The 21,848-nt window shown below is 39.9% G+C and overlaps 1 protein-coding gene across 2 annotated transcripts in view; it reads right to left on the minus strand.

Annotated features, from left to right (window-relative positions):
• Positions 1-1,313: 1,313 nt before the first annotated feature.
• The window catches only part of SERGEF (secretion regulating guanine nucleotide exchange factor), a 142,136-nt gene continuing 121,601 nt past the window's right edge, over positions 1,314-21,848 (minus strand). For both annotated transcript variants that reach the window (XM_082284054.1, XM_082284053.1), the window contains exon 11: positions 1,314-3,568. In XM_082284054.1, the coding sequence (XP_082140180.1) occupies positions 3,402-3,568 (167 nt within the window). In that variant the 3' untranslated portion in view covers positions 1,314-3,401. The remainder of the gene's footprint in view (positions 3,569-21,848) is intronic.

Below are 21,848 nucleotides of genomic sequence, written 5' to 3' on the forward strand. Positions count from 1 at the left end.
GCTCAAAATATGTAGCTGAGCAAAAGCTCCTGCCAAGCATTTAGAAGTGACCTTTGTGGTGACTGCAGATGGCAAGACTAGTTAGACACCAAAAGGATGGCCAAGATGCAGAGAGAGAAGTCAGTGTCATGTAAGAAGTGGTGACTGGGCAAACCATCTTTCATCTTTCAAATGAACACACTCAAATACAGGGCCTGGCACGCTGAGCACAAAAGCATCAGGTCACTCAGAATGCCACACCGAGTCAACTAACATCAGTGACCACCAAGTGGCCCAAACAAATCCCCCAGGAGACAGAAACTTCTGACACAACACACACATCATCCTACCAACATTCTTCAAAATGGAACAGGAGTGTCTTGCACAGGTGCACGTGGAGGTTGCATGAGTAACAACTGCAGATCTCTTAGGACTTCAAATAACAGAAAGGCACACAATAGCTTTCTTCTCCTCCTCCCCCCCCTCCACCCAAGGGCCTGAAAATTCTCTGGACTTAAGGTCAACAGTTCACAACTTGTTCTCCCTCATTAACGTCAGCTCACTGGCAGGTTTGTTTAGCTTCAGAAAATGGGAGGGGAGAGCAGCTGCACAGACATTTGCTTAACTTGTTCCAGTGTCTTTTTGTAAATATATAGATATATATTAGAAACTTTATTTCCATTTGAACCTGAAAGCAGAATGCTTATGTAACAGGCTTCTTGCTTTGCTTATCACAGAAGACCTGTTAAAGAACTCTATGAACCACAGCACTGGGTCTGCATTTTGCTTTGCAGAGACTGACCTTCTCCATCAGGATGGCAACAGGCAACAGTCATAAGCTCTGAACACCAGCATGGAAAGGTGTTTTCTTCCACTTTTCACCGTGTGCTCCCTTCCTCACAGAGAAAGCCATAGCTGATTTTGTACAGTGCTTTATTCTGCAAACAAAGCCACTGGCATACAAAACAGGGCATTCTCTTCTGAAAGAACGAGCAGCAACTTGGTTAAGACATTCAGCCACGTACCTTCTACAATGAATTCTATTCATTCTCTGCACTACAGCAGCACCTAGAAGCCCTGACTGATGACAAAGCACTCACTACGTCAAGACAAGTTATTACTTCCCAAAGTTTTCAAGCTATATAGGCACAACAAAGGAGAGAAAAATGCAGTTCTTGCCTTTCAAAGATGAAGATCAGATGCAGATATGAAACACCAGATCAGGACCAGGAACGAACTGACGTACTCCTTTCTTTCCTCACCTTATCACCCCAAATCATTCTTTGTGTTCCAAAAGTGTGTTCGTGTTACAGGCATGAAAAAATAGAAAAACATTTCAAATATCTAATTCACATTTATTTGTTACATAACTTGTTGGACTCCTCTGCAATGAACAGCAGCAACAGCACACGCAGTCAAAACATGTCCAGTCCAGTAAACCTCATGTAAGGCACATATTGGCTGTGATTAATCAAGGAACAGACTTTTTAGAAGAGATAATTACTGAAACAAGAGAACATGTTTATTTGGTACACAGATTTTGCAGAAATCCAAAGCAGAAACCTTAGACAGGACTGTCAAAGAAAGCATGAGAAACTGTTCAGTTCATATAATAGAGAAGCTTTGGTATCCAGAAAGTGGCATTGAGAACAGCCAATAAATAGCAACTTAGATAATTAAAAGTGCAAGAGGTCACAGCTTGGAACAGTATATTGCCATGGATTAAACAAAAACCCACTTTACAATAGAAATCTCAATTCCACACTTTTTGCAGAGGTCCCATTTGATTATTCTTTTGGTATCTGTAATAGTTAAAATCAGTTTCATAGTCTGCTCAAGTTTCTCATCCATTGAATAGAAAAATAAAACACTTTGGAAAATGAAGCCGAGAACTGTAACTGCTGTAAAACCAAGGGTGAGAAAACCCCTGCAGCCCATATTACCACCTTAATTCCTTCCCTTTCATGTGTAAGCTGATACATCATTAGAAAGTCTTCCTGTCCTATTTCCTAAGAGCCTTCCTCTGAGCATTTTGTAATTCTGTAAGGCCTCTTTCCTGGCAAGCCTGCTTTAAAAATTAAACCCCTGTTTAGCAACAGTAGGTCTCATTAAAAGGGGCATTTACCACACAGTAGAATTCTCTATATTTAGAACTTGAAATACATTGAATACCACAGCAAATATAAGTATTGTGGGTAGTAAACATCCAGTTTAACGACATCCACTGTATTTGTGTGGAAAAAACCAGTTTTATAAATAGCTTCCAAAATCTTGCTCAACACAGGCAGCTAATAATATCCAAAGACATCTCATTTTACACTTTTTCCTTTCTCCTACCTAAACAAGTGATAGGCCTATGTTCTCTGTCAAGCCCCCACCTGGAACAAGTACTGTGGGCATGCTGTGAACAGCAACTCAGTTGGGCTGCAAAACAGAAGTGAGAACTAACCTGAAATTATCAGGAGCATTTTGGTCTGCCTTTTAGGCTGGAGAACTTGTAAAATCTTACTGGTTAGATTTTGATGTCTTCCTATTCCAAGGCAGCTGGAAACACAGGAGCTGCACTGGATCAATGTGTCCTCAACAGCTACAACTGACTTATGGCCTTTGATAAGAACTTTTTGATTGTTTCCAAGAGCTCTTAGAAGTTTTCCTTCTCTAAACAGTAGCTTCAGAAACTTCAGATTTGGTTTGCAAGTTAATGACAATTCATGCAGATCTGCATCCCTGTAAATCTATAATAAACTGATGTCTGGCACAGAACGTAATCCATGAGAAATACTGCTCCTTTCACAGTTTAATCAAGATAAAGCTAGTTCAAAAGGGCCTCATTTTCCCCTTTTGCCAGCCTTCTAAATGATATTGCTTTCTTTTTCTTTTAATCCTAATCTTCTGCTTAAAATGTGTGTATGCATCTAGTCATGTTCACTTTGTGAAACAAACAATTTTCTGAGCTGCTGGGAGCTCACAACTCCAGTAGAAGTTGGCAGGTGCAACACATCATGATGTAAAGACACAATAACAAAAGACCACCTTCTCAGACCACTTCTTCAGACCGAACTTATACACCATTAAGCCATTTATCAGTCAGTTTCTTCCTCAAAGACTTCTCAGAAGAACAAGAAAATGTAAATCTGTCTTCAGTTGTATTGCATCAAGGCAGAATTGTATGTCTGTAATTCTATCTGTGGGTAAGAAAGTTGATTCCTGTGGCGACAGCAAAGGAAACAATTTTGAAGATATATTTTGAAGATATTTGAAGATATTTTTATGCACAGTTGTTCCTTTTGGATTTAGGAAAAACATCTGCACTTTCCAACTACCGTGTTAATCATGGGCAGTTCTCTTGTAGCGCTTCTGAGCTACACAATCCAAAGATGTCCACCCACATCCATGATGTTACGATTCCAGGTGTGCTGGGCCTACTGTGGAGTTTGACAGAGAGCCATGGAGTGTCCTGCCCCACATCCAATCAAGATCTGTTTTGCACAGCCAAGAGCTCTGACTGGCTTTGGGACACAAACGTTTGCTTCTGTTCCATCACCACACATCCCGTGTTCATTCCATCCCCAAGAAAAGCACTGGCCACCTGAAAGAGAGGACAGAAAATACAGGATAAAGACCACAAAACCACAACAGCTTTAAGTTTTAAGTTTTAAGGAGCAGATTTGTCAAGTCATCTCCTATTTAGGTTCTAAGAAATTCTGCTAAGGTAGGAAGAATGTTCTGGTTCTCTTGAAAATGTAAATAAACCCAAATGAATGATTCTCCATCCTGTTCCATATTGTTAGCAACAGAAGCGATCAAAATAACAAAGACATTTGAAAATCACTCAGTAAGTACATAGTTCAGTATTTATGCAGAGCCCACAGAAATCTCTCTGCATTTTAAGAGCCCTCCCTGAAATGATGTGGAATCCCTGTCTTTCAAGTTTCCCGTAGTAAGCAGAAGTGTGATAAATCAAGAGCAGTGACTTTAATCATTCACAGCATGATCTACAGGGTTGGGGAACACAGAGTCACAGTTCAGCCAAATTGCATTTCATTCCAAGCTTCAAGTTCACATGTCACCTTTTTCCTTTAAATCCTTTAAGTCTTCAACAGCCTGCCTTATTCTTAACCATCCTACCTCTTCTGCTTGCTTTGACATCATTTCACTGCTTTTATTATTCTTATTTTCCCTCATTATTATTTATTTTTGTAAGATCTACTCTTTTATATCCCAAATAACGATTCATGTATTATTATTACCCCATAGTACTCTTTTTGGAAGCACAGTATGCAAATCTTATTCTATAAATGGCTGGAATAATAAAAAATCCACCAAAACCTCCTTATTCTGAACTACAAGTGCTATTTCTTCCCTATTTTCTATTCTTTATTTGGCTGCCAGAGACTGTGTCTGTGACTTACTGTACTAAAAAAGAAAGCCATCCTGCCATATTATCATGTTTGTGATGCCACTGTTATTTTTGAAAAGCAGCAGGTATTAACAGCATGAAGTAGCATTCTGGATTCCAAATAATGAGAAGAAAAGTGCCAAAATTCACAAAATCTAATCCCAGTCACGATTTTAGTTTTCAAAATTCAGAAACAATTTATTGCAAATTATTAGTACATTGAAGTTCCCCTCTTCTGCAATGCAGTATAAACATTACTGAGGCCAGATGTAACTAAACAATGGCATTTCATTTTCCTGACAATCTTTAAGGCAATGGAACACAACAGAGCACCACCAGAACATCGCAGCAGCCAAGGCACACCTCACCTGAAACAGCAGCTCTGTTACTCTTATCTCAGGAGGCACCAGATGTTCTCATGACTGTGCGTGTGCAATACTGACAGCCCAAGCTACATCCCAAATGCACGCACATGTGCTGCCAAAAAGTGCCAAAAACTGCATGTGCAACATAGCCCATTTAAGTATCAACAGACCGCCCTACTGGTTAATGGGATTTTTCTTTTTGGTAAGGTTCCAGGTAAAAATGTTTATGTAAATATTAAAAAGCAGAAAAAAGACACCCCAAGCCCATACCAGAGACACATCACAGACTAATTAATTATTCAAGGAAGCTGCACCTAAGAAAAGACATTTTTTTGCACAGTTAATATGTGAACCCAGCTTACGAGTTTAATGAAAAGAGAATATAACATGCCCTAACGTTAGTAAGATGACTTCGGCAACTTTTTGCTCCTAGACACCAGCAATTGCTATAACAACTTACATGCTTCTGTGAAGACTCACTATATCTGTTTAAATGGTTTCTTATTGCTTTTTTTATCCTGTCCCATCAGGACAAGAGAGAGGAAACCAAAAATCTTCTGGTCACTTTGTATTACAAACTCAGTGGAACACTAATGGTATAATAAATCGTCAAAGAAACAGTGCATTAGGATATTAACCTCTCAAATTGATACACATATCTAGTGAAAACATCTTTTGAAAATACATAATAGAAAAATTTACAACCTAGGAACCCCCCAGAGAAGAACACCTTCCCTAAAATAAGGATTGTGGAGTCTTTTCCAGCCTTTACTTCTCCAAGCATGTAGAAAGGCCACCAAAATAGATTTTTCTATGTGATTCCAGTGATCTCTAAGGTTACTGAAATGGGACAAGAGTGAAAACTGGCAAAAGAAAAGTAGAAAGTAAGTATGATTTATGAATGGTCTTATACAAAAACACCTTGTACATCCATTGAGAGCTGACAGAAATCTGAAGAGATGAAAGGGCAGCTGATGGATATGGAATTACAGGCCACAAAAATGTTTCTCATCACCATCAAGTCAGAATCAGGAAAGCTAAAAGGCAGAGAATTTTTACTGTGAAAATGAAAAGTGTACAGTACCACATCTGCCTGTAGAAGATTCAGTGAAAGGTTTGTACATAGAAATCGCCAAATGCTTGACTTGTGTCAGAGAAAGCAGAATTTGCAGAAAACACACCAAGCCTGTTTTTTTTGGCAGTAATATATTAACAAAACTTGGAGGAGAGCTGGGCAAAATGAGTGTGGTGAAAGTGACCAGGAGGGAACAAGCAGCTAGCTATGTGAATCACTGGCACAGAAGTCAAAGTCAGTGAAGATCAAAGGTAATGAAGCATCTATTTGAAAAATTACACAAGTTACATCTGCAGAGTTAAAGGCAGACCCTACAAAGAACTAATGGCTAGCCTCTGGACAAAGGGCACCATTTCATGGTTTTTTCCCTCTCCCTCATTCCCCTCCCCCCCCCCCTTTTTTTTTTGCTTGTTTTCTTTCTGATTCCTTCTATTCCCAGTTTATTGCTGATAAAAACACAGAACCAGCAGCCCTACATGCCTTCACAAGAAAATTCAGTTTCCATGTCTGTGCTAGACCTTCCCAGGATGAAAGAGCATTAGAATGATGTCTACTAACACAGCTACAAATTGCTTCTAACAAAATTTAGAACAAGCATTCTTGCATGTTCTCAAAGCAAATGGTTTGTGTTTGGTGAGGTGAGGAAAGGTTACTCCTTGTTACTGGTTAAGTGAAACCATGTAAGATGTTGCATTTACCTTCTCCCTTTCAAAACATAAGTACTCAAAGTACAAATCAAACCCACAAAACTCACATGGCAACACAGCATAATCCCAAGGGAATTTCAGTTATGTTCACAGTCACACTAATCAAAGTTTAGAGTAATGCTATGCAGGACTTTTCCAAAAACATTAAATATGTAAGACATAGGGACAACAAAATCCTTAACAAATCTATTTCGGTCAAACAACATAAGAAGGGGCTACTGCCCTTCTTCTGTCTGCAATAATTATCCAGGCTTTTTTCAAGGTAACTGAAGACAACAGCAATCTACAGGTTCATTAAACTGGAGAAAAGTATTTCTAGGTAAAATAAAGCTGCAGCATACTGGACAAGATTCTGGAGAAAGAAGAGAATTTAGAGTCGCTCCTTATTGCTGAGTGCAATCTTCAGATGGAAGAATCGATGTTAGCAAATAGATGCTCTGGGTGAGATTCACTGCACTTAACTTCAACCACCTAAAAATTCAAGCAACTTAGCCATAGATCATTATCCTCTGTATCCTCAAGAGCCAATGGAGACATCTGCATCTCTCCACCAGACAGAGAGATTCATCTTCTCCAAACACTGGTGTGAAAATCAAGTCTGTCTCACTTTGGTGACAATAAAGGGAGACCAAGTGATTGCTCTAGCCTTGGCATATCAGTTTTATGCAGCTGAAGAGAGGTTATATTAAATCACATCTTTACAACTGGTCTGAAGGCAAAGCAAGGAAAACTGGAAACAAGGAAGCTGCAAATATCACTGCAGCCTAGCTTCAGGCTACAGTCTGCTTCTAAACCAGCCTATGCCCTGGAGGCTTATCACTGAAATCTTTAGAAGCTCCTCTTTTCTGTTTCTCCTCTCCCATTCTTTCAACCAGCAAACAAACAGAAGTTGGCCTTAAAGACAAGCCAAGTATCTTGAAGCCAAGCTATTCAAGAGACAGCTTCACATTTTAGGGAAATGTTAAAATGTTTTAGAACAGCTCTATTATATTGGCTTGGTGCTCTTACCAATACTCCACAATACTTCAAATTATTACTTCTTTTTGATCTTAAATTGGTGCTACTCTACTCTTTTGTTATAGACAAAGTTACAGTAGGCAGGAGATCAGCTCAGAAAAAGTCACAAGTCTTTAAACAGCATCAGGGCTGGACCACAAACAAAATTCAGGTGTCTCAGCCACGGTCCCTTGATTACATGAAAGCCTTCAAAACCTCAAAAGGAACAGTGTCACATTACACAGAAGGAGATTTTGTCTATACTTCTCCCAGGAAGTTGCAAAACACGAATAAGTTTTCCTGTTTTTTCAGGCCATCTGGTGGTTCAGGGTGTCACATAAAATAAAAGGCAGTAAGCATCCCGCTAAACTTTTGTATTTTTAATAGCAACAAGCCTGCCATTAGTGCAAAAGATCTGCAATTTTAAATTGTAAGAAACAGGATCGATATAAATTGTTTTCTGCAGAAAAACATGGAAATGTGTTAATAACTAAAAGGGAAGTCTAGGCATTGTGCAAAATCTCATTAAAGGCAAAGCTTGGAATGTATGATGACACCATCTCAAGACACTGTGGTACCTCCAAAACTAGGAAAGAACTGTGAGACCCACATTTAGTTTTTCTTACGGAGCCACATTTTCAAGGAGCAAGCTGTCGTGTGCTCCAGGCAGCCCATCCAATTGCTGTTCAACCCTCAGAAATGTGTGCCTGGCTTGCAAGTGAGTAAGCTGGATAAAAATCAGACACATTGCAGTGCTAACACAATATACAGGTAAGAAACACCACACATTTTTGATACTAAGTACAAAGCCATGGTGCTAAAGGCATGCTGATTTCAAAGTCAGCCTCCAGTCAACAACCTGTCCTCACTCCACCTTTACATCATTAGTAGCTCTCCTCAGGCTGTGGACCTAAACCACTCGGTCCCTTCCTCAGCAGTGGTTTTACACAAGTGAAAAGTCAGCTGGCTTCAGGTCATGCCTCTGTGGTTCACCCTGGTGCCTGGAAAGAACAACTTGCAATGTCCTCAAACAATTCATCATAACAAAGGAACAAAGCCTACACTGTGAGGACATCTCTGACTTGGTGCTCTAAACTAGTATCTTATGTGAACTATTATTTTTTCCCAGCAGAAGCACTGTTTGTTAGTAGGACCATCTCTCTGGCTAGGTTTGTATCTTGTGTAATACAGCAGGGACTTCAAACTGGGTCAGGGCCTCAAGGCCAACTGCCAGAATATCCAATTACAATCCATAACCACCTATTGAAGAGACTCAGAAAATCAAATGGAGAATACAATATGCCTGGTATGGGCTTAGGCATGTGCAGTACTGCAAAATGCAGCAATAAGGCTACACATCTCCTTTGCAATTAATTTCAGTTGGGAAAGTCTAATTTCTAGTTTGTACCTCAATATCAGTGTCTATCCCACAAACTGCAAACACAAGAGCAGTACAAAGCACATCTAATCTTTTCTGTTCTCGTTTCCACAGTATATAAGCAGCCAAGAGTTACAAAATGGGAAGGGGAAGGAATCATGTTTATGATAAGATCATTTCTAAGGGCAATGTAGCACATCTGCCACAGCCTGAAAACTGTACCTGGAGAAGGAGCCCCACACACAGCAATGCAGAGAAGTGGGGAAATACACAGTAAGATGTTACTTAGCAAAAAAAGCTGTAGCAGATCCATGCAAACATGCTGTGCATTTTCCTGTGCACTGTTTTTAGCACCAAGCAAATAACTGAGCCCACCCCCAGAGGAAGTGCTATCTTGCCAAATTACAATGACAATAGAAATTTCGTTCTGTTCTCACAGGGCACTTCAAAGCAGGAGCTGAATGGTTCACTGCACAAATTAGTATGTATCTATTTGAAAGAATCACTCCACATTACATCAAATAAACAGTTTATGTTACCACTCAGGCTAGTTTATGATAGAATTTATTTTTTCCTTCTCAGTTATGCATTGTCATTTTGAAGCAAAAAAAAAAAAAAAAAAAAAGAGGAGGAAGAAATTCAGAAAACTATATCCTAGGATTTAAAAACAACAGACTTGCAACTCCAGATTTCTTGGCTGCCCCACCCTTGTAGTTTTTTTGGTGGAATTGAAGCCCTGTAAGATGGAGATGGTTGCTTTGCTGTGTGTAGGTAGCAAGGACAGAAATCTACTGCAAGGATTATCTGTTCACATTTCTGTTTCCATGGGGAAACATGAATGGTACTAACTATGTCTAAAGCTCACAGGTGCTGCACAAGTTTTTTCTTTTGGTTTGACTCAAAACTGTCAATTCCTTCCCAACAGGAAAGCATCTCCAACTCAACACAGAACAAAACCTGGGCTCACGACTTTGTGCAAGACTGAATGTAACTGGTCCACTGACAATACATGAGGATTATATCATACACGAAGCAGCTGCAGTGCAGAGAGGATTAAGCATTAAAGATGCTTTTTTTTACACCTGTAGAAGACAAGAAAATCTTTGAATTTTGCTCGCTTAAGTACAGGACAAAAACAACTGACAGAAATTAATTAATGGAGAGATTTGTCTTGAGGCTCTGACCGTGGCACTAATGTCTGTTCCATCAGGATATCAGACATGGCAGAGAGTGACATTCATTCAGAACTTACATCCCTGCCTCTCCCAGTGACAGGCATTCAATATGTCACAGTGCTTTAACTTTGTATGACCAGAACTAGACAATCACAATCTCATCACAGAGCCAGAGACTGCAGTCTCATGACCCTCTGTACTATGTGAAACAGAACATGCAGAAAATACCTTATACCTATATGCTTAGTAAGAGGTCATCCACTCAAGGCAGAATGTCAGAGCTCATCTAGAAGAGTGCGAGTCATTCAAGTGCCCCATGGGACCATACTGTGCCGTGGCCATTTGTGCCCATGAGTTCCGGGCAGTAAAGCATTACCATTTCAAATTTGCACGCACTTCAAACTGACGTAAGTGATGACACAAAGAAAAGGAGGGGACAGCTGTGATTCATCTGACCTACAACATTACCTCCAAGACCTAGAACTGAAGGGCGTCTTCAGCACAGGCCTAGGAAAAGTCATAGATGAAAGCAGAAGCAAGAATCTGAGAGCCCCCTGAAGCTGCATTCCAGTCCTACATGTAGCTTTCACAGCACTAAGCAAATCAGAGAGCAGGAGAAAGGACAGTCAGCAAGATGAGCAGGTGCATGGTGGTGAAATGGTGCTTCCTCCTACTTTGCTGGCTGAAGTCAGAAACAAGAGACCCCACTGGGCTCTCAGGATCTCTCTCATCAAGGAAGACCAGCTGGGTTGGAAAAGGATATTTTGGAAATGCTTTGGTGCTTAACATATTTCATAAGGCAACCCTTTGTAGAACACTGGTCTATTTACAAGCATGAGCTTTACGGCGATCACACAGACCAGGCTACAGATGACTGTCAGTCCTTGGCATCTTATAAAAAACACTTATGATATAGCAAAAGCTGAAGAGATAGTCCAAATGGTCACATTAACCTGCAGTTTCTTCTCTTCTGACTGCTGTTCTCTTCCTCTGAAGGGCTGTTTGCACTGAACAAAAGTGAGCGTTCTGGGATTTATCTCTGAAGGTGTCCTTTTCTGCAGAATACAAATTCTCCAACTCAGAACCAAGAATTGAAATGTGTAAACCTTCCACATGGACATCTTGTGTAAAATAGCTTTGTGTTAAAATGGGCTTTAGTTTGAACTTTTCCCCTTTCATTTTCCTTTAGCAATTGCAAGGCTGCATTTTGGTCAAGTTTCAAGACACAAGACATGAATGTGCATTACTGTTGAGTGAAGTCTAAAAAAAATGCTTGTTGATATTAAACAAGTGAGGGCTTTTTTTCCCCCATGCTTAACAAGTAATCTGAGATCAATTCCAGCAGTCATAAGCTAAAGTGTTAGAAATGCAAAGAGAAAAAATCAAGGAAACAAGTGGTGACTGAGTTTCCATCTTACTGATTGAACTGGTAGATTTTCTCACAGCTACGCAAACATCGCCACACAACAAAAGCAGTTGCAGCTCAGCAGTGGTGGCATTAGGATGCCTTATTTTGCAAAGTTCCAAGCTGTAATCTTGGTGTATCACAATGGTTCAGATGATGGCACCCCTGCAAGTGTCACAGTGCAGCTGTAACAGTGACAGCACTGTAATACACATGCGCTGCAAGAGCTTTAAAATACCTAGCCTGATGCAAGCTATAGCATAGCTGTAGTCAGAGAGAGTTCGGGGTGAACTAACCCTCCTTTCTGGGCAGGATTTGTGGATTACAAGTTTCCTCTTGTGCTGCAACTGTTGTACTTGAGTTAACCCACTTGTACCCAGTTTAAGTGTGCCTACACCACACTGTACTGTAGTGCAAGCACACATCCAATAAAACTCCTGTGGGTCATGTGCCTTGTCTTGTCTGTCTGTCTCAGTCTGTGCCTATTGTTACAGAGACTTTTATACTCATCACTGTGACTCTAGATCTACTCAGATAAAACAAGGGCTGGGTCATTTGAGCACCTGGGAAAAGAGTAAAAAGTGAACACCTTGGTAACATCCCCACGTTAACACTGACGCCACTCACAGCCACCATTCCCCTCTGTCTCACACAATATAGTTCTGTGAACTAATAGGACCCTTTCAAAGAAGAAAACAGACAGCTGACAGAGCTGTGACAAAAGATGAAAGCAAGCAATAAAAAAAATAGGAAAAAAAATTCCCATGATTCAGACTTCAAACACAAACCATAGAGAGGTTTACATCAAGTGTGTGCACCAAAGGCAAGTCACATTTTCTCAGAAGGGCTGATGAAACACAGTGCTCTTACCCAAGGTAGGCTGTGCAGGGCTGGGCTGGTGTTAACTTTTAATTGCAAGTGAAACTGTTGAATACTGAAGAAAAGCGATTCAAAAAAACCCACAACAAAACCCCAAACTGCAAAGTATTAACACCACAAACTGCACCCTCAGTCCCATCTACATGGCTAAGCCATTAGTCTGATCTCTGCAAAGCAGGACCCAAGTGGTCTAGCTCTTCCCAAGTGGTCCAACTCTTCCCATTTCTTAAGAGCTAGGAAAAGATCATAAACTTCAGCCATATCACTCTGTCAAGAAACTTATGCAAAGTAATGAGACAAATAATGTGTACCAGATGGGACACACAAATTTTCTTCACAGGTAATAGCTAAGAAGACCAGGACTGTAGGAATAACAACTCTATTCTTTTAACTGTACTTTCAGAGCAAGAGTTCACTAAGTGTCATATTTCACTAAGTGTTCTGGAAAAAGTAAGCAAATGGTCAATATTTGCTACACAAGAAAGAGTGGGAGAACAAGCTTTGCCAGCTATAATTAAAACCGAGTATCATACCATAAGAATTAAAAACGGTCAGGAAGAGAATCAGAGCAGACAGCCTCAAAGAAAAGTGCCTATAAGGCAGGATTGGATCAGCTTCTCCAATCATCATTTCAAAATCATACATGACTGTTGAGTGAAGTCTAGGGGAATTGCTTGTTGATATTAAGCAAAGGAAGAGTTCTGCCATCAATATGTGTTAAAAGCCAAGACAAGTTTGCTTAGATAGGAACAGTTTCTGACATCACTTCTGGTGGAGAACAGAGATTCTGGGCAAAACGTAAAACACAGCTTGCTAACTTTTACCTTTTTTTATCTGTATGGACAAATTTTACTCTATTCTCCTTTACTTTCATTCACTGAACTATTTCATTACAAAATCCATAATTCTTGTTGGAAAACAAAGCTGTTAGATTTCAATACCAAGCTGGCAAAATACGAACACTTCAAGCAACACACAGGGCTAAAGACACCCCAGCCCTGAGTGGCACGGAGTAGATTATGGGTGTGCAAACACACCTTTTACACACTCAGGCCAGTTAGTCAGGAAATAACCCTGCTGCAGCACAGCTTCTTCACATTTCTGCCTTCACCCTCCTCTGTGGGTCAGATACCCAAAAATTTACTCTTCACATCCTTCTTGCCAAATCTTCCCCTAGAAGTGCACGAGGCAAGGAAAGAAATGCTGGCAGAATCTGGGATGCCACTGGGTGCCAAGTGACACCATTTTAATTGTTCTGACTAGGAAAGGCAAACATCATCACTAACAAAAAATGCTCAAGGTACATTTTGGGGACACCTCACCACTGTGCCTCCATCAGTGTAAGACCTAAATTCTGAACTGGGGGTAACAGAGGGAATATATCAAGTCAGTCCTTGGAAGAAGGCAAGCGAAAAACAGTGTTCTGAGATGAAAAATTCCTGCAATCAATGTTGTGAGATATTTTCACAAAGTTTCTTCTCTGCTACATTTTTTGGGTGCTGGCAAATTAGCTGTAGTGAAAACAGCATTCACGCATCAGTTGCAGGGATCTGAGGTTGGAAAGTAAAATCTCGCTTTGGCACACCACCAGGGAGAACAGCTGATGGGCAGAGGGATTCAGAGGCGCCACGCCAGCTCCAGAAGGTCAGAGACCAGAATGGACAATGTAAGCTGGGTCCCTGAGATGCCATTCAGCACTATCCCATCTGATCCTCTGCATAACCTCAGGGAGAAAAAGAAACTAGCTGGATTGAAGACAGGAATATCTGACACCATTTTGGAAGGACTGTATCTGCTAGAGACTTGGAATATCAAAGTATTCTTCAAAATAAAAAAAACCCAAACAAAACAAACACTTCTATCTCTGAAACAGCATTTGACCAAATTAAGAAGTCAAGAGCTTTTTTCTCCTCACTTTAGAGGAAACAGAACCATGGAAATACAGGGTCTCCATTTATTGGCCTCACTGTTCTTTCCTGTGTTGATGCAGAAAGCCAGTTTCTTTCATTTTATATTTGGCACTAGACTAATTACACAGCAGGAGCAGCTATAGAAAGCAGCCTAGAAAGAAAGGTAGACAGAAAAGAATTAGGTAGAATTTATGGCAAGATTTGGACCTATGACAAATATTTATCATTACTCACAAAGAAAAAGCAATAGCATGAAAAGCTTTTAAGTTATGTATGATAATGATACTGAGAAAATAGTGTAAAAGACCAAAACCCAATCAGCCCAAACTTCTGGTAAAACAGCAAGCTTCAGTATGCAGCAAGAAAAGCAATGGATGACATGGATGTGTGTCCACAGGACTGTGTATATAACATACAAACAAATGAACACTATACAAAGTAGCTCTCACTAACCTGCAACAGGAATATGAGAGAACCTCTAATTATTCCTTACACTGCTGGAAAATAGAACAACCAAATATGAAAATGACAAAGTCAACATTGAGATGTTTTCTTAAATAACTTTGAAACGTTTTTTCCTCTGGTTTCGTAATAACTTAAAGTCTGCTGAACACCAATCATGCAAATATTCCTTGTACAGTACAGCCAAGAGATCTTTACTCTTCAGGCTCACTTACTACAAGAACTGTAGTTCTGTTCATGGGTGAACCAAAATGCCATTCTCTTGATGCTGGAAAATGAACTCCATCTCAGCGAGACCCAGAATGAAGGCTTCTTAAATCTATTCAGGAATAGATGAAGCAAGAATAAGAATTTTAAGCATCAAATCAACCTAGCAGAAGTGATTAATGTTCCAAATTAATCTAAAGATTTAAAAACGTTTGCATGCCCTAAATAAGAACCGTTTCATTTTTCTTTACATTTTCTTTTTTTTTTTTCTTGGGTGCTGGAGTGGGGAGGAGGTGCTTATCAGCATTTTAAAGCTCTGTAATAATTATTGACACAGAAAGGTTGAAAATAAAGACCATAATCTTTACTTTAAAATACTACAAAGGATACAAGAACCATCCAGGTCAAAGTATTTCAAGATGACCACAGCTACCCATGTGTCTTTTTTTTTTTTTTGTCCAAAAAACCACAATTCAAAAGGATTACAACACCAGTGGCAATACTACACCAGACATTTGTGTTTCCAAAATATGTCTAAGTACATATACAGACATATTCTACCTATAACTACAAATGGTTGCTTAACAGATTTCATGCTTTCAGACCTTGCATTTGTAGCACAACACGATTTCTATCTCTGCACACATCCCTGTGGAGATGCTCACCGTTGTTTTGGAGTACCTGAGTTTCAGGACGTGGGATTCAATTTGCCTAAGCCCAAAACATCCATGGTGTATGCACCTATGCATGCACATAGCCATCCTTCAATGAGGAGCCTAAATCATCTCACACTCAAGTGACAAACAGGCAGTTTCAGAGTGGGGTTCATCTGACCCAAGACAAATATCTGAAGTCAAAAGAATCCTTCTACCACCCTTTAACCCATCTCTTCCTCTCCACTACCTACAGATATCTGACCAGCTCAGGCATAGTTTAAAGTTAAAGCAGACAGACCTTGCCCCAGCTGCCCAGCCCAATTTGCTTTACAAACTTGCTGTCAGGAGACATCGAGCTTTTTGCAAAATAAGATGCTTCCCAAGCAAAATCAGAAACCCACTGAGATTTCAACTGTCCCCTGAATCTTTAAACAATTTTGAACATACTCATGCAACCTGATCCTCCAAAATGTCATCTATGCACAGAAAGCTCAGAATGTTGTGCACCTAACAAAACCTTCTATAGCAAGATGATGAGCTCTGCATTAGGAGGCCTTTCAGTAAGCACCACGATGTGCCTTCCTAGTTTTACTGCATCTTTAGTACTTAGTTCATTCAAATATACACCAAAGGGACTTCCTAATCAGCTACCTGATGGATTGTTACCAATTTCTGCATGAGAATGCCTATTATTATGGAGGAAAAACATCACAATGGAGTAATTTCTTAGGAAATGGGAATTATTCTTATGTTTAAGTAGTAGCTATTGTTTAGAACACTTTAAAGCACTGTGTTGAAATACGGTTTGAATAATTTCGGTTGCTCTGATATTCAACACCTTCTCTCCTAGCCAGCATGGCTTGCTGAAAGGTTGCTCATGGAACTGTTTACTTTCCAGCATGAAAGGTTATCCTTTTCAGAAATTTCTTAGGAAATCCTTCTAATTAATTAGTCTACAGTTCCCACAGCACTTTCTTTTTTTTTTAATTAGGTGTTGTGGATTTTTTGGCTTGGTTGGGGTTTTTTTATTTGTTTTAGAAAGCTCCTGAAGCTCTCTCAGGCAGAAATATTTCTTGCTCTCTCTGCAAGAGATGCTTTTGCTACTGAGCAATTTTTTTTGCTCTCCAGGGGACAATTAAACAATGACAACATTGTATTCAGCCCAAAGCATAATTCTATTTCTGAAGGTTTCATTTGACTAACATGATACTGACCACAACTTCCCCTCTGCAAGGCAATGTAAGTCAAGTTCAGCCTCCTGTCAGCATGCACTGGCTCGACCCAAGTCCCAGGAGGTGCAAAAACTACTTAGCTGGCAATGTGATTAGGTAACCAGTTCTCCTTCAGGCTGACTACATGGATGGATTCAAAGCTGCTTCTCCAACTGGTAACCAGCAAAGGTCTTAACAGGATTTAAGAAGCAAAGGCAAGCCTTGATGGGAAAGGCAAAGGGGACCAATTGCTTATCCTTGAAATGAGAAAAGAAGCCATGAGGAAAAAGGTTTGAGTGCAACTGAAAGCAAAACCCTGAGTCATGACTTATTCCTCCATTTCCAGCTGTTTCCGCTACTGATGCTTTGCTCCTTTTAGCCATGTGACTTTAAACTTTCTCATTACAGAGGGAGAATTACCCTGCACAAAGCAAAATTATCATCCTCCTTCCTGAGCTCTGAGGGGATCTGGTCAGACCTTCCCGCTGACAAATGGCAGAAACCATCACAAGAAGCAGCAGACAGCAGGGGACTAAACCTGAGTGCTGCATTACTGGCTAAAGGCTACTCACTGACCATGCTCTTTCTACATTTTCCCACCTCATTTTAACTACTTGAGCTATTTTAGATTGTTATCTCTTTAGCCCAAGGGTTTACTACATGGTCTGACCTCACCTTGAGCCCATGGATGTCGTGTAATGAAAATAAATAATGAGAAACCTCTAAAAATCTCTGTTGTATTTAATCATCCATGGGGTTAGATTCACGGTGCTCTGTAAATCTGGAACTTGAAAAAAGAAGTGAATAAAACCCTGAAGGTGTTATTTGGTTCATCTGTGTATTTAGAATACATTTGAAAAAATGAAGTCACATTTAACATGAGACATCATGCACTTAACTAACCTTTCTCAAATGGTGACTGATAAGAAACAAACCCATATTACTTTATTCAGTTATGAGAAGAACTTAAGGAAGGAATCATTAAGGCAAAGGTGACTTTTTTAGGCCTGCTTTAAAGAGTGATTTCCTGGGAAAATGCTTCTCAGTGCTTTTTTTTTTTTCCATCTACAGTCCAGGAACATTTGACTATCCCAGGGAACATTTTAAAAATTCACAGTTTACAGCAGTAATTCACACAACATCCTTAAATTAATGGCCATTCAGGACAGAGAAAAGAAAACACAGAGTGAAAGCAGAACTCAGTTAAGTAAGTTCAGTGCAGAGAAGCCATGCTGAAAGCCATCTGAGGGCTCCTGAATGCATATGGGATCTGTTGAGACAAAAAGCTATTCCTAGGTGTCAGCATTGATTTCCACATTTGTGCTGTACAGGCCCTGAGGATTAAGTTAAGCACTGAATTCCAGAGTCAGGAGAACAGCAGCATCCTGTGAGCGTGACATTTCTGCCTCTGTGGAGGGCTACGACTCACAGGGCTGTAAAAGGCAACTTAGTCCTTTTTTTATAGAGAAAATATCATGTATGAACTGAGATTATTTTAAATTCATTTTGGCACTTATTTCTTCTCTTGCATTTTCTGTGTCCAGTGCCTCTTTTCCCCCAAGAAGATCTCTTTTGTCCGCTCTCCCTGTTGTCCTCATCCACGCAGCATTTCTGCAGACCTCTGCGTGAAGACAGCATTAGCTGCAAGGATATCAGTGCAACAGAGAATCTGCTCTATACCTGCTCACCAGCAGTGTCTCTTTCAATCTTTCTCTGCCAATAAAGGATTTGGGGGGATTGCAGGAGGTTTACTTTCTGTGCAGGAGGCTAAGAGCTGCACCGTGTAACTATAGCGACAACTACTGTGAAAGCTCTCGATTTTTATTGACACGCCTCACAACACCCCATGGAAAAAAGGATATAATTAGAGAAATAGAAAATTAAACATCCTAAAGGCCAAAGGAAAATATTGTGGTGATCTGCATCTTTATGCATTGTTTAAATACTTCCTCATGGTAATTTGCTTCTTTTACTGTATAGTGGTAACATTAAAATAGCATTTTAAAATTTGCAGTTTGAATGGTGATTTAAGCCTCCACAACGCCAAAACAGAAGATACACTTGCAATCAGCTCAGAAAACACTGTAGCACATTGCTGTATTTGACAAAGATTCATCACTGGGAAAATGACACTACATAAACCAAGAGAAGAATAAGGTGCACACATTTTTTCATAGAGAGTAACAAACATTTGTATAGGGATATATTGAATTATTCATCTCTTACAGACAAGACAAAAGACGCATCTTTCTAAAAGGTATTTCTCTATCCAAAGGACATGCATTTAAAAGGATTTTCCTGTGCTCACAGCAGCTGAGAACTGTGTGAAAATGATGAGATGCTTTGTCCCAGTCTTAAGGGTTCTATGACTTGATAAACAAGTTTGACATTCCAAATCCAACAGAACAGTTTCAAGCTCGCAGCAAAATATGAATATGCTGCAGTCTGAAATTGCCTCAAATATCCTGGAAAGTTACCAAATCGCTTACGCTGAGCTTGAAAATGCCACCTCTAAATGTGCTTCCAAGGCCATGATCCACAGTGCTGGAAAATTGATCCCTGCTAATGGCCACCATTTATAGCCTTAACCTTTACTACATTGCTTCGGTTCTCTCCAACAGCTTAAACAACATTAATCAAAAACATTTCCAAAGATTTTAACAATTACCACCAGACCGAGAACTAGACCTGCAAAAACCTCGACCTTATTGACGGAGGGGATTTGCATGGTCGCAGGAATTGCCAGTTTTGCAGTCAAGGAATGGGACCAAAACACTTTATCCCAGTTGCCAGGTCTCGTTTCCTGCTCTGCTGTCATGATTTATTTCTCTAAAAAAGCACAATAATCACAACTACTTTTATTTTAATCATCATCCAAAACAAAAATATTTAATAGCAAGGTTTAGGGAAAATAGTGAGCTGTTAATATAGCTCTTCTCAATCTAATACTCTTGCAGTACACAATGCAATCCAGGCAGCCTGGAAAGGATGAAAATGATGTGTTGCTATGGAAACAGGAAGGCACATGTTTAGGTTGTTCATCCCTGAAGAGCTGCCCCACCAATATCTTTAAAGTCTGATAATAAAATTTTAATCAATGATTAGAATAAAGTGAATTTCACCTCCTGTTGGACACCAGAATCTTGGTTTACATGCTGTCAAGCTCTTTTAATGTTCCCTGCATCCAACTATGCCCTACAACATTAAGAATGAATTTATGCACAAACAGAATGTCAACATGCACTTTTCTAGTTCAGCTACTTAAAATTATTATTTCACACAGCAATAGATACCAGCTTCCCAATTTAAAACCCTGTGTACGCAGGAAGGTGCTTTTTAATTTATTCATTGATATGCCATACCTCCCCCTTCAAAAAAAACAAACCATACCAACTCAACAGATCAGGTCTTTGGTTATTACTGGCTTAAGACCATCAACCAGGGATGCACCCATCCAGAATGGGACAGCTAGCCCAGTGCCAGTGTTGTCACTCACCAGACACCCTAAACATCTACTATTTCCTAGAAATTATAGCTTCCATCTTACCATGACATACCTGCAGACAGATCTTTCAAAACACTGGGGCTGATGAAGTAAAAATGCATTTCCAGACAGCCAAACAGAAAACAGGCCAAGTTATTTGCTGGCAAAACTCCACTTATTTCACTATTATCATAGCAGAGCATCTGGCTCCAAACATGCAGCCATTAATTATCTGTACAGTTAACTATGTCAGTACACTTCCTTGTTATTATACTGGGAAATCAATAAGGCAGACTTGGTTAACACTATTACTAATCTATTAAATCATGCTTTATAAATAACTAAGTACAATGTTAAGACTACCAGTACAGTATTAAACAGTTAACAAGCTCTGTATTCTGGGTCACAAAACAGTAAAGCAAAGCTGAAAAGACAAGAAATCCATACTGTGAACAAACAGGTGCATTTTTTTTTTAATGTAGTTGTGGTTTAACTCGGCAGGCAGCGAAACACCACAAAGCCATTCCCTCACTGCCCCCCAGTGGGATGGGAAAGCGCACTGGAAAAAGGTAAAACTTGTGGGTTGAGATAAAGACAGCTTGATACGACAAAAAAAAGGAGGAAAAAACAATAATGATAGAAGAATACACAAAAACAAGTGATGCACAATGCAACTGCTCACCACCCCCCAGCTGATGCCCAGCCAGTCCCTGAGCAGCAGCAGCTCCCCTCCAAGGTTTTCGTTCAGAATGATTCCATATGGTATGGAATATCCTTGTGGCCAGTTTGGGTTGGCTGTCCTGGCCATGTCCCCTCCCAGTTCCTTGTGCCCCCTCTCCCAGCCTACTCACAACGACTAAACCAACATTTTTCTCATCTGAAATCCAAAACACAGCACTTCACCAGCTACTACAAGAAAATTCACTATCCCGGCTGAAACCAGGACAAGAGTCATACATTATGAATTATTATCTTAAAATTTTAATCAATTTCCATTCATATACAATATTCCTTTGTTTCAGTACTCCTGGTAGAAGGACTCCAGTGGTCCATTCAGACAAGTCATTCAGGAAGAAAACCAACTCTCAGACCTACCAACCATAAATCTTTACTTCACTGAGATCTTGAATCAGAATATTAGAAGTGCCAATGTCAGAAGAGATATGAGTGACAGAAGGAACAATATGTCCTTTAGAGAGGCCAGACTTATCTGGTTTCAGCTTCAGAGATATTGAGTAGGGGTGATTTTCCACACTCTGCTCCCAGAACACACCAGCACTTTCAAGAATATGGCAGTCTCTCTACCCTCTGTTATATTTAGGATTGAAGTTTTCTAAAAAAAACCCTGACACTAATCTCCTGATCAACTGTACAAGATTTTTAAGGTGTTGATTATTTTAAAATAAACTTGAAATACACTGATTTCCTCCAACAACACTCCCATTTCCTTTTCCTGGCTTTGTAATTAACATGAAGACATAATAACTGCAGGTACAGCCCTCCCCCAAACCAGGATCCCACTGTGTAAGCATTACGCAGTAGCTATATTTTTTCTTCCCC

Source organism: Coloeus monedula (assembly GCF_965178545.1).
Source record: "Coloeus monedula genome assembly, chromosome: 6".
In the NCBI taxonomy this organism is placed as follows: domain Eukaryota; kingdom Metazoa; phylum Chordata; class Aves; order Passeriformes; family Corvidae; genus Coloeus; species Coloeus monedula.